Raw genomic sequence first — 19,756 nt, forward strand, 5'->3', positions numbered from 1 at the left:
GATCCATCCGTGGATAATTCCGAATAATGATGTGACATGAGCTTGAGTGAATCTCCCCTTGTGACTATGATTCCAGCTTGCAGGGATGGTGGTCTTGTCTCGTTTGTTGTGCATCAATGTTATGTTTCGCCTGCAGGGATGGTAGTAAGCAAGGATGATGGTTTCATCCGACCTGTGATTCCCACCTATAGTGCTATAATACCATCCATTGAGATTCGAGAATACTCTGAATGGTTATGTTTTCTGCTACTTGCTTCGGCACTAAGCATGATATGATGATGCTATGTTGTCCGTCGGTTGGCCACCGTATGTGACTGTTATGTCCAAGGATGACCACTTTATAATATGATGTTATGACTACGTAATGGCATGCCCTAAGATGTACAAATATGAACCATGTTATGCTATGCTTATGAATTATCATGAATATAAAGGCTTGAGGTAAGAGCCATACTTGTATGTTGAACGAAAGATGATGCAATGCGAGCTCTTTGGAGTTTGAAGGATTTTGGCGTCAATGTGAGCGCTTATGAGGTAAGTATACCAATCATGTATATAGACGATCATATGGTGGGTCCATTTATATGATAAACGAAGCCTATAGATGACTAGGATGATAAGGTTGGTAAGGTACTGTAAGAATAGACTACGATACCCTTGTTTTCTAAATACATATATGTAAGTAATGTAGTACAACTGCCACAATAATGATAAAAGGTTCATGACAAGGGATGTCTGACCTGTTTTATTATGCATATGTTTCACCTACCATAATGTATTTATGCTAGACGATATGTGTTATCACTATCCATGCACATTTACTTTCAAATTTATGCTCCCACTCACTTAGTATTAATCTGACTCACCCCTTCGATTGTATCATGCAAACATTGAAATTCTAGTGGTTTAGTATTGTTGTCTAGACAGACACGTATTTTGGCATCCGGTGAATTATCCTGCTAACGAGTCTACTTTACTAAGTCACAGTTATGATATATGCTTCCACTCAATGTAAATGGATTATGTGGGCACTGCATTGCCTTGTGTCTTATGTATTGTAAAGTTTAAAAGACTGAATGAGTTAACCAACGTTTGACCATATGATCAATGATATGACAATGTTTATGTACTCAAAAGCCTATAGGGATAATATTAAATATCAAAATAAGATGATTTTATGCAAATGATGATGGCTATAATGCCTTGTTATGAGTGAAATGTGTTAACGAAGATGTATATATGAGACTTTTTCGGATCTCGCGAGTTTGCCTGCCAAGCTCGTGCATGTCAACCACGGCTCCCCAATTTGAGTCATGACAAATGGCATGTTTGATTCGTAGAATAAAATAGTAATCATGTAGGAATAGAATAAATATTATGAAAAATTTAAGTCTACTATAAAGATTAAACACTTCTTTCAAGACAGGAATTTTGGAAGGATAAGCAGGTTAATTCATATACACATCCCAAATGATCACAGAAGCTACCTCACGTCTGCTATGGTGCACAAGATTTGAAATCAATGGGTGAATATACTTTTGTTTTGAACCATTCATTTTCTTCCTCCAGGAAATAGCATGGGGAAAGCCCCAAGAACTAAATCAGCCTAACTCTTTTAAATATATATATTATGCATAGCAAAAGCAAAAAAAAATCAGTAAATTCTACAAACAACTAGTTTCCCAAGAAATCAAGCTACCTTCGTTCATGGACTTTCCTCGAACCTGATGAAAATCTACCCAAATCACCAGAGCTTCTGACTTTTGCATCTGTGCGTTTCTCTTCCTCTTGATCTAATGCCGACTTCTGCTTCCGCAACATATCCTCAGCATACCGGCGCCACAAAGCTTCCCTCTCTTTTCTCGGCATCTTGCTATACCTGGGATCAGGCTTTAAAAGACGTTTGGCTGTTGACCATGAATTAAAGACTGTTTTCCCACCTTCTGTCTCTTGGGCAGCTGCATCTTGAGTTATAACTTCAGCTAACAGAGCTCTGAAGTCATGCGTACATCTCTAGAAAGGCCAAATAAAAGGGTTATGTCGGATGATTATTCAAACGTTCATGTTCATAGTTGTTGCCCCTTGAAAAATAATGTATAAATAACTTATAAGTTACAAAACAATCAAATTAATCTAAATATGGTAACCATACTTCAGATGGGCTACGATTAAATCACACCCTTCCACTTCTTTTACTGGTAAACAAACAGAACACTTGCAAGTGTTTTAACTTCAACCATATAACTTTCCCCACGCTGATAATTATCAAACTTCAGCAACTGAGAGCCTTAAATTGAAAAAAATTCCACTGTAAATCGGTTCAAAGAAATCAAAGGAGCAAAGCATGACGCCCAGTAACTCTTTAAGGGATTATTATGCGGAAAGGGAAGCTATCTAGAGTTACGAATTATTTCACTAAAAAGAGCAATAATGATGTCAACTAGATCTCAAATCCAAACAAAGATCTATAGAGATTGTCTTTTAACACAAGAGATCTTCAGTTTATCCCTACATGGTTTTTATTCTGCTTGTATTAAATCAAAGGAAACATAGTAGCAATTTATCTATAGGTTTAAAAGTTAAAAGCACTGGGTGTAGTTGAACTTGTACAAAAAGTGCACAACGAACATTTACTTTGACAGGATCAAAAGAATTCATGACGGAAACATAGCACATGCAACCACTTGCTCTTACTGTTAGGGCACTTATATAAGATGCACACAAAACAAACAGGGACTATACCCTGTCCCTTAAAATTAGACAAACTTTCTATTTTCTGTACCTAAAACTGTTTGTCCAACACAAAAAGTAGACAATAACTATTGTCCTTTTTCCTCTAAATTATACCAAGAAGACAACAAAAACTGATCAAGTAAAAGGGTAACTTCAACAACAACTTGAGTTCATATCAGGTTCCACAGAGAGAGAGAGCAAGGGAGATAAAGAGAACGAGAAAAGAACCCCATCTCAATGACATTAAATTTACTAAGGTTTAGGATGAAGTTGGTTTTTGAAACCATTTCCTATTTCAATTCTCTGAAAGAGTTCCAATTAGTTTCTTAATTTTGGGAAAATGTATTTGGTGACAAACCAAAAACCTGAGTCTTTGAATGAAATTAGCAAAAATGAATTGTGTTAGTGCTTTGAAAATAATGAAACTTGTAAATCAGAGTGGACTTTACTATTATTTTCTTAGTGTAATGATGAAACAATCATAATTTACAAATAGTGAATATCAGTTATGTTGGTTCTACAACCAATCTGTCAAACCAAACTCAGAAAAGTTCCATAACCAATCCAGTGGCTGGTTAAAAACTCCTTTAACCTTTTTTATCTCCAATGCATCTTTGACAAATAACCCATGCATCCCATCCCCTACTTAAGCTGATGTAATAAAACAAATAATTGATTAATTTCTGTACTTTTGGAAATCAGTAGAGTGTGTGAGTGTGTGTGCACACGTGTGCATGTGTAAGTATCATACCATATCATATCAACCTAATTCACATCGCATCTGATCTACATTTTAGTGGTATTATCAACGTTGATAGTAAATAAGTCTGATTAACAAATGTGTTGGCCGTTCATTGAGATTCTTCATGAAGATAAAAGAAAAACAGTGATGAAGCATTAAACAATTGATTCTCCCACAATCCTATTTTCATCATCCCCATTTGACTAAATAACATGTTTAAGAAAAGGTAACCAAAATGCATTTGATTCAGCTAACTTCTATTCCTTCATACTTTATTTTGTCTCAGTTATTGGAACATCCAAGGAAAAAAAAAGATGGACAGAAAAAATGAAACATGAGCATCAGACTTTGTTTATTGCTTAAAGTTAAGTTCTTGATCAAGTCAATTAATGCAAGTGAATATTGAATGTTATTATATGCAGTATGAGGTTTTTCCATTGTTAAAACGACATTTTGTGGCTGATGCTTATTAGCTAGACCTCAAACATGATTGAGTGTTATTGCCATTTCGCACAAGAAGTTGACTTGAAATGGGAGTAACTCTTTTGGCATATGTTTTCATGTCTCTTGAAGTGGTTCAAATCCACACCACGGCCAAAGTACAAAGCAGAAATTGAGACTATATAGCCATAGCCATCCTTTTCATTTTGGCTCATAAGTGTGGACACATCTTTCAATACTAGTCACAAACACATTTTCACTATAATTTTTTATTTTTATTGACAATAGAAACAGAAAAGGAACATTTTCTATGATCAAAGACACCATTATATTCTCTGGTTAATAAACTTTGATAATTATTGTTAGTAAAGGAAAAAAATTTAAGTCTTTTAAAGCAATGAGTGTCGAGAAGGTGCCATAAACATGCTTGTAATTCTACAACCAATATACTGTCCATCAAAGAATGATAAATTATGAGTGGCCATTAAAGATCTAGTCCTATTAACAACAGTTGAGAGTGCACTTATACAATATATGACAAATAGGGCACTTTTTTTTTTCTGGACAAAGACTAATACGGCATTTAGATCACCTAAAGTTACAATAAAAACCTTGGGCAACAACAAAAATTTCTTTTGCTATTTGCTTTCAACACCAATAAGTTCTAACCAAATATGATGAAAAGAGATTGTGAAGTAGTGATATGCATCAGTAGCTTTTTAACTCAAGGTAAAATTATGGACAATGGTAAGACTTGCATTTCTCTGTGGCACTTAATCTTTTATAGCCAAGTACTAACCTAAGCAGAAAACTATTGTAGCTGCATTGAGAATGCCAAGATGGATGTCTTTGTGCAGAAGGAAGGATAAAATTAAAAGTGAATGCATTTGAGAAAAGGCGAGTATAACACCAATTGAGGACAAATGAGAGATAGAAACACAGCAACACCTACAACTACAAGTACTCCAGTAAGAAGATGTGACTTGATAGAGGATAACCATGTCATGAAAGAAAAGTTTAAGGCTGAGGAAAAAATTAGTGGAAACTATAAAAGGACCTTGCTTTTACTAAGTTTACAGAGGATAAGGTCTCAAATAGGGAAGAATGGCACAACATAAACCATGCAGCCAACCTAAAATAACGGGATGAGGCTTCTTTGTTGTTCCATACAATTTTTTGCTAGAGATGTCATTTCAAAAAATAATAATTATAAAAGCCACCATATACATTTTTTAAGGGGATAAATATATATTTTTAGGGCAACTTAAGAGAGAAATGTAAATTTTCAAAACTTTCGAAGCAAAACATCATTATGATATCTCACCAAACTTAGATGACAAAAAAATTATTAACAGATATTACTAACCCACTTTGGTATGTGAGATATTGGTGGCTTTATTCATGTCTGATAACGAAACAAGTAACCCTCAACTTGGCTGCACCATTCACCAGAGATGGTTGTGATCCTCACCAAACCACCAAATAACAGAAAAGACTGTGTTTGGATTAAAAGATGATGAAAATAGATTGGATCAGAAGACCTGAAGCCTATGTAATGACTACATTTACTGGGAAGCTTCTTTGAAACAGCATTCCTTTAAAAATTCATCTTCACCACATATGCTAAGAGAACACCCATATAACATCATAGCACATATGCCTATACTGGGAAAATGCATATTTTGGAAAGAACTAATTAACATGATGCAGCTGTTGCCAAAGAACTAGCGTAGGAAAAGATATTACTTAGCATCAACTATAAACGGGAGCAGCAGCCTTTCAAAAAAAAAACAAATGGGAGCAGCAGGACTGTATGACGAATTATCTTATAATTTCATCAGCATATTGACACATATAGTTGCAAAATTACCTCAAACAGCATCTTTATGTGTTCACGGAAGAGCTTCTCTGTATCCGATGGATCTAAATCAGGATTCGCTGCACGTCCCTGAGGATCCTTTTCCAACTTAGGCTTTGACTCCGTCCAAGATGCCTATGAAGATTAATAGAAGCAGGTAGTGAATAACTAGTCAAGTTCCAAATAAGCCAGCCACAAATGAGGGTTCAAGAAGATTTGAATTCTCAAACAGATTAGAAACTTAAAACATAATCTTCAAAGAAAAAGTTTGGCAATTAGTTACATCTGACAGGATTATAGATGAATGCCTCGTCTATGTCATAATAATAAAAAAATAAATACACTAAACGATACCTATTCAAACTAGATATTGTACTAGTTTAGCAATGCAATGATAAAAACACGACCATATAGAGAGAAAAAACTTGGTTATTCTTATCTATTCTAACTTAAATAAAGTCTTGAATCATTCAAACACCAAATGAAGGCCATATTTCCTGGTATTCTAAAAACTCAATTTTGACTTTTCTTGACACCTTTGTCTTTCACATTAAAAAACCAATTAGGAAACTTAGTGCTTACTTCCTGAGATATGAAACTGTATACTCAACACAGGACAAGTAAATTGAACTCACTACCTAGCAGGAAAATATAAATGCTTACATTTACATATCCAGACTTCAAAATTAACTATATTTCAATTGTTCATTCAGTTTCTATTACTGGCAATGTAAAAAAAAAAAAATCCATTTACATATTATAAAACAGGGAAAAAAAGCGAATGAGATTGGAACAGACCTCGGATTATGGAACTATACAGATGGCCATGCATCAAATAGATTTAAAATATTAGTTGTTTTAGTCTTGTATCATCCAGAAACAAATTGTTAGAGAATAGTATATACCTGAGGATCTTTAATTGTTTCCACAAGCAAAGCTTGAAAAGATGCAACCGCCTCCTTCCTGCGAACTTTTAGCCGCACCCTTTCCATTTCTTGTTCTTCTCTCTCTTTCCTTTTCCGCAACTCACGCTCTCTTTCCTTCAGCTTCTCCTGCAAATGATTAATAAAAGGTCAAAATTGTTCAAATACTTTAGGCAATTCTGATTATACATAACTGTTTTTTTTAATATTTGTAGAATTCCCTACTAAAACAAACAACAAATCAAAGTATGAAATTAAAAATGACATGAATATGTAATCACATTGGGTATAATTAGAAAAACAAAAAGCATAATAACTACAGCCTTCTCTTACATATAAACAGATCTATCATTTAGGAAGCCTATTAGAGAAGAGTTGTCTAATCTCTTTTGTCTGACTTGTTAAAAAAAAAATCTGTTCCAATATTCCCACAAAACAAAATTTTTCATGGGGCCATAAGTTCCATGCCCTATTAACCCATTCTTGAAAGAAATTTTAAGCTGTGCTTGGAAGAGGGTTCCAAAATTTTTAAGAATGTTGAATCAAGGGAATAAAAAATGCAGCAAGTTAGAATACAAGAAGTTAGAATCTATTTGAGAAACAACTCAAAATTTTTAATTCTATCTTTTGTTGCTCAGCAATTCATAGCTGTGCATCCTTGTATAAACACCACCTAACTACACTTGTAAGTTCATCCCAACCTTCCAACACCACTAAAACATCTCTATAATGTCAAAACCACAAGCAAACACCACCACCAGAGCCAAAATAGGAAGTTAAGTGTGTACATGTGCGGCAAGAACAAAGTAAGAGAGAGAGAGAGAGAGAGAAAGAGAGAGAAGTTAAATTGCCAAAATTGTGGTTGTGAGAATTTAATAGAGTTCTATGGAGAGATGAGTGGAATAAAAAAAAAAAGCAAATCTAATATCACTAAATTTCATAAGGAGGTAGAGAAGCTTCAATAGCTTCAGGAAGGAGGACAGAACCGGTACCTGGAAACAGTCCACCAATGGCTAGAAGGTCTGTTTGAGAGTTTATCTCTCCCCTTCATCCATTCTAATGTCATGTTTCTATTATGGAACTGTGAAATGACACCGCTTTGCACATTATTTCAAGTGATGATGTGAGTCTATAAAACCACCCAAAATAACCTTAGGAAAAAGCCAATTGAATCATTGTTTTAGCTGAAAAAGCAATTTGAGATATTCGAATTCAAAATCCCTTTCAAAATGAAGTCGCTTCTTAGAAATTTTCAAACCATACTCTTAATACTTCATCCATCGCTCCTTTTATACATAACACATCGATGAACCAGATAAAAGAACATCAGATTTGTTAATACATATATGGCAGAACAATTCCACACGCAGAACTAATGGGTCATGAGGCTACAGTGAAGTTTAACATGCACAACCTGAAACATCAGAACCAACATGCAATACCAGTTTGTTTATGCCAGAAAGAGAGAGCAAGAGAGAGTATATAAACCTCTTCCTCCTTTTTCACTCTTTCCTTTCGTTCTGCTTTCTCTTCTACAGCTTTTAGTTCAGATATGTACTCATTGAACAAAACCTCCCTATCCTCATGCTTAACACATTTATACCTCGGATCATCCCTTATGCTATCCTTCACCTGAAACAGCCAAAAAAATAAAGGTGAGAAAGTGGGCCATATTTCCCAGCATAAGGGACACTCATAAAAGATATAACAACCAAGATATCTCTCTCTTTTACATGTCTGCACACTCACACACAAACATGAGCAATCCAATGAAGATGCACAAAAACTTTCATGAAAAGAATGGTCCCGATAAATTCCAATTCAACTAGACAAAAGATATGCAAGATGCCTAATGTCAAAGAACATACTCTCCAGAGGGTATGAAAAACCCAATAACCCAATTTAAATTTTGACATACCCTGGACCAACGGGAATTAACAGTTATATCTCCTTTCTCTTTAAGCATGGACTTAAGACTAGAGGCAGCAGCAGCACGAATAGCTTGAGCCTTTTCTTCAGCAGCCCTCTTTAAAGGAAGAACCCTGAGACAAAAGCAAAGACATTTCATAACCAGATCATAAAAATATGAAGAAAAAATGAGACATTTACCATTCAAACCAAAAGAGATCAAGGGCTAAAGGACAAGCCCAAATTGAATATAAGCATCTGGGCCCTAGCCTACCACCTGCTGACAAATGTTGCTTTCAAGGTTTATCATTAGAAAACTTCCTCTATCTAGGGACAACCGAACAAGTTCAACATAAATTTTAATAAGGATTGAGTCAAAAGAATATCATATGCAATTGTAATAGCACAGTGGAGACGTAACACATGTTGTGCAGGGAGATCAAAACAGGAATTTGGATGTGAGCAACAGATATGACTAGGCCATTTATCTTACTTCTATAATAAAAAGAAACCAAAAAGGGAAAGGGAAGAAAAGAGTATGTTTTAGTCTAACAAGTCTACCAAAAAAATCAAAGGGTAAAAGCTAAAAGTAGCACAAAAACACAAACAGCTTAAAGTGTCCAGGATGCATGTCCAGCTTGTGATATACTGTGGTGATCAATAGATGTTTAGACGAATAGCTCTTTCACATTAGTGCCATAGACTCTTCTACTACGGAACCACAGCCGCACTAATTGCTTATAAGCATTATATATTATAAGTTCTAATATTGTCTAAACAGGGACCTTCACAGCCAGATACAGAATTATCTTGTTTCTCTTGTTGCAATGGTAGAAACACAAGTGCTCAATTAAACATGTGCACATCTCTCTGAGTGTGTCTTCAAGCATGCCCGCCAGTGCAATAGCATTTGTGTGAGCATTGCACGCATTAGTTTGTGTGAGAGAGAGATGGAGAGAGAGTAGAAGGGGAAGGAGGGAATGAAAGGGAGGAAGCAAGGGAGGGAAAGAAAAGGTTGAGTACCAAATGTTTACCATCGAATTTGAGAGATCAAAAAGAAAACAGAGAAAAAGAGGAGGGAAAGGCGAAGTTAACATAAGAAAATAGCACCATCCATCTATATTCTAGAACAATAAACAATTCAAATTCTTTTAGTAAAATTTTGACAAGTTATTAAAAACTTTAGTCAATTAAAGCACTCAGGAAAGCCCAAGCACATATTTCTTTGTGCATTAGGCATTTGTAAAAGCACCATGGCCACTACAACCAAGTAGATACAGCAGGTTGGCACAACTAGGCAAAGCAGCACAAATTAAATCGAGAAAGAGTGGAGTCTATCTTAGTAACATTACCTTTCAGTTAATAGAAGCTCCCGATCCTTACGATCCAAAGCCTCAAATCGCAGATCACTTCCCCACTTTCTTTTGAAAGTCTGATAATTGGTGTTGTGATCAATATCCTGCAGGGTGAGAATCGGCCTGTCAGAAATCTACAGTTCAACAATTTCAATGAAGTAGGATGTTTACCACAGCTGACAAATGATGACATTCAATTCTTAGCAATCAATGAAACCTCTGATGCTTCATCCAGCAACTGCTTAAATCCCTCTATTGCAGCCTTCAGAGCTGCTCGTTTTTCTCGCCGTTCCTCCTCAGCTCGCGTCTTAACATAGTGTTCAAACAAGGTCCTCCTGGCAGAATGACTTGGAATAGCCTGCAATAGTATGCACTTCTACCAATTAGAATTCCAACCAAACCTGCTAGTCAATAGTTAATATTATGCTCAATAGGAGGACTTCATAATGAAGCACATCAAGGAAGAAAACTTAAATCTATTACCAACTCAAAGAGTGTGACAACAAAGAGAACGCACATGTTACTTTGACAATAACAGCCTTGTAAGCTTTCTTCATTTGCATACTTAAACCATCATTTTGTCATTCTGTTCAACGTTTTAACACGGCAAGAAAAATAAAAGGAAGGCTTCAGCTTAAACTTTTTTAAAAACAAGGATCTTTACCAGGAAAGCATCCTTTCATCCGAGAAAACAAATTAAAAATAAAGGGTACAATAAAAGGTCCCCTCTTAAAAACGCCCTTCAACAAAATATATCACCCATTTGAATAGACATACAAAAAGATAATATACCCAGAGTACAGAAACGAGTCTCACCTAAAGTGCACAAAGTAATGAATCCAATAAACAAGACTCAAGGAATTTCACCAACAGGGAAGGCACCCATAATTACCAAGAAAAAGTAATATAAAATCTTTAGTCTCAACAAACCTTAAAACGTGGATCAAACACTATCTTTGGCAGTTCCTTTTCCCATTTTGAGAATGGTGCTACTCCCCGTTCTTTGAGCATTTCCTGTAAATTTCACTTGCATGATAAACAAATAGACTACAGCTACGAAATCAAATTGCAGTAATACAACCAAGAATAACCACATTTTGGAATATGCAACAAACTATAGCACTACAGACACCTTAAATTGCATAATACACTCTTCCTTAGAAGGTCCACTGTCTGTATCCTCAGAATCTGAAGAGGAATCAGATATGTTACCATCCCCATTAGCATCTTTTAGCTTATCTTTGCTGTTCTCACTTTGCAAGCCCTTAACATCAACTGCTCTTGAGCCATTTAATTCTTGTGCTGCTGTTACTGGCATAACTGGAACAGATGATGATGAAGAAGAAGGAACTCCAGAGTCTTGCAACTTCTTCTTAATTAAATCCAGTGCAGATGAGGAACCTGGCACCACCGAGGTTCTTAAAGGCATGGCATCACGACCACCTGTGCTAACAGCAGGAGCACTCAAACTTATTGGAGTAGATCCTTTTTCCGCCACAACATCAATATTTGGTACTGGCACAGCATGCTCCTTTGAAACATCATTATCCTGTTTCTTTCTCAACTCTGCTACTTCACTAGGGATCTGCCAACTACTAATCTGATTGGAAAAAAGAAAAACACAATGTAAAGAAGGGAAAAATATCAATAACTAGGAAATACAAATAAGTTCAATGAGCATTAGCAGTGATGTAGATGTTCAATATTTGTTTCCTTGTAAGTTTACTCGCATCCAAAAAGGTGAAAATAAGCAGAGCACCAAGAAAAGTAAAAGAATTATGAATTGATAATTTCGTAAAACGTGGCTTTATAAACAAAAAACAGTAATAAACCTATAACACACATTGTCAGAAGCAAATGGAGCTTAAAGGAATATGGTATATACATGCCAATATCTGTCTTATTTGAAAATGCACAAGGCTTGATGAATGTGACAATTTATGCATAAGTCACCTCAATTATTTATTATGTTTTGTCTTCAAATGGAAATATGTTGTCCTATTACAGCAACGATTATTCAATCCATCATCCTTCTAAAACACAATTAATGTTCCTTATTTTTAGTGCTGAACAAAATTGAGACAGTCAAAAATGGAAAGATGGACTAACATTATAAATAGAGAGAATAATATGTAAATGAACACACTAAGATCTCTTTCTGGATTTTAATAGGAGAAAGTTCATATACCATGAGATAACAGACCACCCTTTTTAGGAAAAAGGTTGGTTTTTAAAATTCAAACTTTCATGCACCGCCGTAAAGACATTGCTTTTACATACTGTAGTAAGATGAAATTCCAAGCACCCCAATTACCACCATACTGCTATTCATAACCTTTCAATCTATTTTCTTTATTGCAAAGCAATGACTGAACAACTTAGCACCATCCTAAACATATGTCATAATGGGAAAAACTACTTTATACTTTCTGAAAGTGCACTCACATAGTAGAAACCATGTGTCTAGTTCAATTGTCAAAAAGAATACAATAAGAGATGATAAATTTTTAGAAATAGAAAACATACAACAATGAAAAGTAATTGCTTTCAAAGTAAAACCAACAAAAGAAAGAGAAAATAAGGAGCAAATGGCATAAGAGAAAACACTATATCTAACTAAAGGCATCTAAACATTAGCATGTAACCATATGAAGATATGCTAGTATGTCCACATAGCAAATTATAAACTCAATATGAATGATGGCCGTACTAAAATGAGATGGTCCATCAACAACTTCATTCAATTTAAAACAATTTTAAGATTTTTGGGGGACTAAGCTCTTTGGAAGCCAAAGATCGAAGTTATAACTATTTCAACAACAAAAACATAATCCGTAAGTCTGGTTGAATATGTCCTTAAAAGTTATTAATCATTAAGTTCCAGTGGCCAAGGGCACTACATGTTCACTATTTTGGGTTTTATCTTGAGCTTAGCAAGTCATTAGATGGTCTTTAGCTTGTCTAAGTTGGATCTCTTACTAAATATAAATAAGCCAGTGAGGAACCGTGCATATTTCTACAATTCAAAATTTATTAGAAATAATTTCAAAAAGAACTGGGTATAAACTCTGTGCTATATCTGGGTTTGCTTGAGATATTTTCAAACATGAATGATATGTTATAGATTAGGGTAAAAAAAACAAACAAACCAATTAACATAATATAAAAACTACAACAACATACCAGATACAAAAATATCGATTCAGTCAACAGTTTACTTTTCTTTTGATCTTATTATCGCATGTTGTCTATAAAATTTAATAACCATAAGCCATAAAAATCCCTTACATTTTCCAATTCTAACATACTGAATTCCATTGGAGAAAAAAACAAGCTAGATATTGAATTAAACTTTGATACACTACCTTGGTTTTGCTGTTGTAGTAATATTTTTTGCCATCACTTGTGGTGACCAGTGCCCACTCTGTTCCTGCCAATTGCTCCCTGTAAAAAGGAGGCATGGCATTATGAAGAAAATATATCAAGATTGGGAGGCTTCCTCAAGATAGTGAAAGATGAAGAAAAAGAAGTCCAAACCAAAAAGAAAGTAAAAACTTAATTACTGGAAAAGGCTTAACAATAATATAGTGTTAAAATCCAAGGTCCATCTCAACATTTTGTACAAGCCATAAGCCTATGAATCAGGTTTGAGAGTTCTTTCACTCGCATTATATGTAATATAGCAGCTCATGATGAACTAAAAGCACTCAACAATTTGTTATAGTAACCAGGAGACAACTTCAGGTATTAGAACATGAGATTTGAAATTTTTTATGCTAAATTTTTAATGTTTATAATGATTAAATAATTATAAATATATGATTAAAAGGTTTTTAACACAATAATGCTTAATGTATTAATACTAATTAATAAGATTTACCAAAAAACACTAGAACGTCTTCTCATATTCTTAAATAATTATATTTATATTAATATAATATTAAAAATTATTTGTAAATGTAAATCTATGTTGATCTTATTTGTAAATGTAACTATAAAATTCAAACATAAGATAACTAATATAATGAGACAAATTTTAAAAAAATATATATTTATAATAAGACGATAATATATATCGTCTAATATTTAAGAATTAAATTATTATATATTATAATTTTGAATAATTACGAGTAATATAAGGATATATTACAATAACAGTTTATTATATTTGCATAATTATTACTTCTATTTTGAAAATATGTACAACATTATCCAATAATAAAAATAAAATTTAAATGAATAATTTATTTACTTATATTATAATTTTAATATTTAGGTAATAAATTTCTCTCTCTAGAAATAAAGAAGAAAATAGAAGACATGATTATATAAGCAAATAGCTCTTCAAATGTGTATGAACAAGGGATGTTTGAGAATGAACCTAAGAAAAAAAAAAGGAACTGGAAAGGTGGTTTGAAGGTATTGAAGTGGAAAACTGAGGGTTCATTTTATCCTAACAACCAAGATTAAACTGCACAGCACATTCAGCAATGTCATGCCACAGTGTTGACATAGCCTAGCCACAGTAATAGCAGGTTGCTCAAAGAGAATAAAATGTAAGAATAGAAGATTGAAATTCGAAACATCAGCAAGAACAAACATATACTTTAATAGTGCTAGTGATACCTAACAACATGCAAAGGAATGCACATATATATATATATATATACACACACACACATATACATACAAGAGTGGAGGTGAATAAAGATTGCCAGAAAGTTAAGAACTTACACTGAAACTGGAGTTGGCTGCACAGGCACTTTGTCAGGCTGCATACATAAGTGAAAGAAGAAGAGGAGAAAATTAATCTGGATTAGCATTTAAGAAGCGACCAGAAAATCCACATGCAATGACTAAAGGGGTGATAGAAAATTTTCTACAGACAAGATCTATGGAAACTGATTTTGAACTTCAAAATGGCAACCATTGGAGAGCTTGAAATATATCATATCCCCCCACAAGTACACACAAATGCAAATATGCATACACACACACATATATAGTTTTTTCCAGTATTTCTTAAGTGTCAAACCAGTTAAACAATGTGGAATCTTAGGATTAACTAACAAACCATCATATAATTTGTGTTTGATACTCCAACATTCTCTGGCTGCCTTAATATATAGGACATTTCCTAGGGCATCAATCCAAGAAAATCAGCCAATATTTGAGAAACTTGTTGAATATGTGTCACAGTCACTTTAAGTGCTTGCAATCCAAAAAAAAAAAAAAAGCAAAACAGCTTGATGCTTGGCACACCAACAAAGTAACTATTGCAAAACACATGCATATTCCCAACCACACATACCTCCCCCTTAAATCCAGCTGGTTTTTCATAAGTCGACTCTCCTGTTAATGCATTGTAATAATAGACAATCCCCGTATCAGTCTTGTGGGCAGTCCAGATATCGGATTGTTCATTGACAGCAGCTTCAACCCTGGTGCCAACATTCCTGTTATCTGCAGAACCCCATGTGACACGGATGAAGAAAAAATTAACTTCATGTTAATTAATGAAGGTTAAACAGCTCTTACGTTGTTAGTTGATCAGTAATCTAGCATGGAAACCCTGAGCATACCAATTCCTTGAGGAGGGAACCCTGTCTGTATTCCTGAAGCAACCGATGACTGGTTAGCAGGAATAGCAATAGATGGTGCAAATGGACTTGTTGCCAGAGGACTAACACCAGGAGGTTGAGAATCAGATGATGGTGCTGGATGAGGCATACCACTTGATGCTGAAGGAAAGGGTCCAGGATAAATCGTAGGATAAGGAACAAATGGAGGCCTGGGGAAGCCACCCATTGGAGGATGTTGCATCCAAAATCCCTGAGGGGAAGAAGCCATAGAAGGTAGGGGTGTATAGGTAGGATATATTTGTTGCTGAACAGCTTGATTTGATGAAACAGGAGCACCGGGTCTAGGGACTGCAGAAGAGGGAGAATCCACAGCTGCAGAAGCAGTAATCATCTGAACAGACGGTACTAACCCAGGGTGTCCAGCTGTCCCTGAAGTTCCAGATGATTCAGTAGACATGGGAAAAGATTGAGTGGTGGGCATCCATGAAGTTACTGGGGCAAAATTGGGAGTGGAAGATGCATTCATTGTAAAATTTGAAAAGCTATGGACAGGCGATGGGCCAGTGTGAAATATAGTTAATGTAGATGATGCAGTGATAGCTTGTAACAGTAGGTAGTGTACCCTGCAATCAGCGAAAACGTTCAAATCATAAGTCACTGGCATACAAAAAAACTCCATATCAAATTCATTCTGCAGGTTCATAAGCAATTGATAGACATCATCTTGCAAACGGTAGAGTACTGAATTGAGATCTAGATTAGATAGATCTAAAAGGTGAACATTGAACAGAACTCCAAAGGCTGGACAGGAGCCATGATAGTGAGTTCTGACTTAATGTCAATTAATGTCAACTACTGCACCAGGAACCCACTCATTGAATATAGATTTGATCACTATAAATAGAGGCTGAAATTGAGGCACTCGGTAGCAATTAATTTGGGGCACCTACAAAGATGATTTTGTAAATGAATCCAGGATAGTCTGTTGGGCTGTAATATGGTCCAAGAATTCAAGTTTAAGGATGATATCATTGCACTGTAAACAGCAGCCCACGAACAGTTGTAAAAACAAAAACTTGAAATAAATACAGTAATTTCAAGCTTCGTGAAAAATTTATGCAAAACGATATGCGTTTACTGAAATCCTGCTAGCAGTCAACATTTTAAAGGTTGACCTAATCATGAGCCAAAAATTAACAATTAGTACAAGTTTTTGAGCACTCAGGCAGAGTATGATGGGACGAAATTGGAACTCAGTAGTTTTATCATTGTCTCACAGATTTAGAGGGCTGAATTTGATCATTCTTAATCAACTGAGGATTTGGAGTAAAAGAAAAACTTGCAGAACTCAACAAGGCTCCTTGCGAAGTAAAGGAGGCTGCATTATTGGTGCAAGCGCTCCAGATATAATTTGAACTAGGAAGTTAAAAAGGAAGGTTATTTGCTCCTAGCAAAGGGACCTGGAGGAACAGGCAAGAACATGATAAAATTGCATCACGCAAAGCAAAAATGATGGAAAAACCCAAAATATTCAAACTCTATCGACAGCCAATCAAGAAATCAGAATCATTAGATTGCGTGCGGCTCTGATAAGTCTACAGAATCTTCTCTTTTGGAAAATAAATTTGAACATTGAATGAAACCTAAAAGGATGTTTGAATGTTTTAGGTAAAGTTCTTACCAGACACGAATGCTTCGGCAGCTACCGAGAAACCTCCATAGAAAGTGGTTTTCGCGAAGGTAGAAGGAAATTAGACAGAGAGAGAGACACCGGTTATGGTTAGGGTTAAGGGGTTTGGACTTCAAAACTAAACAAGGGGAGAAGGAATTAAATTACCACAGCAGTATTTCAAGTTTCAGGACTTCAACTTTTCATTTGTTACAGTTGAGTCCCTAAAATTGTAAAACTTTCGGACGAGTTGTTTACTTTTTATAAAGTAATTTGTTAAAAAATATATTTTAGTGTCTTACTTTTTTTAATTTAAAAACTATTATAAACTTCTTATGAAAAATAATAACTATTAAAATTAAGTTAAAATTATTAGATAATTTTTTTTTTATAAATTTTTTTTAAATTATAATTTTTATTAAAATTATTATAGAATGTATTTTTTTTTAGAAGGTAATATTGTAATTATTTTTAATAAATAAAGATATTTTTAGAAAAAAATAAAAATTTTCTTATATTTTTAAGCTCTTTTTTTAAAAATTTTGTTTTAAAAAAAAGTTACCTTTTTTTTAAGAATTTCTCAAAAAATCATGTTTGACCTGAATTTTGTTTTTAAGAGGTAGATAAGCTGAAAAAAAATTAGACTTTAGTTTATTTTATTTTATTAAAAGAGTCTCATGTAAATTCTTTTATTGATAAGTGACCAGTAATTTATTTATTTAAGTCTCTTAATTACTCTCTTAAAGATTCTTTTGTTAACTTATGTAAACTTATTTACTTGTTATACATTAAAAATATTAATTTCAGCATTTTATTAAAAATGTAAAAAATAGCAAGAAAAGAGGGGCTAGAGAGAAAAATACTGTGAAAGAGTGAGCAAAAAAACAATATTTTTATTTAGTCAAATTATGTAATTAGTTCTTATACTCTGTCAAAATGATAGATTTAGTCTTTATACAACAATATGTGAAAATGAAATTCATGTATTTTTTAAAACTAATAATGTCACTTCAATCATTATCGATATGTGGTATTTTCTTATTGATATGATATTGAATCTGATGATATGATCCAATGTGATTGTCTCATCAAATTTATTACTATCAAATGAAGAAAAAGTCTAAATTACCAAACACAGCTTAAATATAAAATTTATTTGAATTTTTTATTCATCTCGATGCATTAGTATTTAGAGTTTTTTCTTTTTTTTGTTGTTAATGAAAAGCTATTGATTTTAGACAAGATTGGAAGAGAAATAGATAAAAATATGAATAACTTAATAAGATTTAGAAAAGTATCGTAAGAATATAATAATTGAATTATATGCTCTATAATTTAAAACAATGAAAAAAATATTATAAACTAGATAGAAATGCTACCATCATCATTAACAATCATTATATTCAATACCGCATCAATATAAAATGATAGAAAATTTTAACACCGTTAAAAATTGGATTGAAATTGTCAATTTTGGAAAATATAAAGACTCAATTTTACAAATTATTATATCATAGAGCCTGTTTGGCCTAATTTTTTTGTAACTTAAAACCTATTATGAAGTTTTTATGAAAAATAATTTTTAAAATTAAGTTGAAGCTATTTGATGAGTTATTTGTAAAATAAACTATAGAATATCTAATTTTGGTTAAACTTATCATAAAGGGTATTTATGTCATTTTTAATCACCTAATAAATCAAAGCGAAATAAATCTGCTTCGAGTTTATATATGATTTCAGATATTAAAATCAAATAAATCCATAAAACAACGAAACAACTCTCAAATTTATATAATAGTCATAATATTATATTTTTTTGTAAAGAAGAGAGAAAATATTTAAATAATACCTGAATGCAGTTTTGAATTTTAAATATTCTTTTCTCTTAATCTTTGTAAGAACAAAAGAATCTTAAATTTTGCTATTCTATTGCTAAGTTGTTTAGGTCTTTATAAGGAAAGGTAGAGGAGATGGAGATCGCGTTTTATGTTGGACAAAGGTGATTTATAAAGGGAGGGAGAGGAAATTTTTTTTGAAAAATTGGTGGGTTTTTAAAAGAAAAGAAGAGAAAGTTTTCCCTTAGGTTATTAAAATCAATTACTAAATTTATATATACAATTATTTAAATCAATTACTTTTATCTTTTTAATAATTTTAAATGTTAAGTAAAATATACAAATTATATGTTCTTTTTTCTGTTATAGATTTATACAATATGAATTATATGTTTTTTTACATAAAATATTTGTTTTAACATTAAAAGAATTTATGAATCTAAATTTGAAAGAATTTAATAATAAATCCATCAATAACCTTATAGTGATTTTGTAATAATCATGTTACTAAAACTTTAGATACTTGTTTAACATTTTTTAATACTTTTTCAATAACTTTATATGAGATTTTGTAACATAAAATTATTGAAATATATATACAAGTTATTGAAATTTTGGATACATTTTAAGTACCAATTTAATAATCTAAATCATTGAAATATTACATGTTACTAAAATTTTATATACCATTAAATAATTTTCAATAAACT

The 19,756-nt window shown here is 33.2% G+C and overlaps 1 protein-coding gene across 1 annotated transcript; it reads right to left on the reverse strand.

Moving 5' to 3' along the window:
* LOC18609907 (pre-mRNA-processing protein 40C) lies at window positions 1,374-17,375 on the reverse strand (the record flags this gene model as incomplete). The annotated part of the gene is made up of 14 exons (XM_007045260.2): window positions 1,374-2,013; window positions 5,787-5,909; window positions 6,680-6,826; window positions 8,186-8,329; window positions 8,616-8,739; window positions 9,958-10,064; window positions 10,178-10,318; window positions 10,891-10,974; window positions 11,093-11,560; window positions 13,326-13,404; window positions 14,695-14,732; window positions 15,272-15,423; window positions 15,543-16,165; window positions 17,224-17,375. Coding segments are annotated over 14 exons (2,700 nt in total), but the record flags the coding sequence as incomplete, so codon positions are not given.

Source organism: Theobroma cacao, chromosome 2, assembly GCF_000208745.1.
Source record: "Theobroma cacao cultivar B97-61/B2 chromosome 2, Criollo_cocoa_genome_V2, whole genome shotgun sequence".
NCBI lineage: Eukaryota > Viridiplantae > Streptophyta > Magnoliopsida > Malvales > Malvaceae > Theobroma > Theobroma cacao.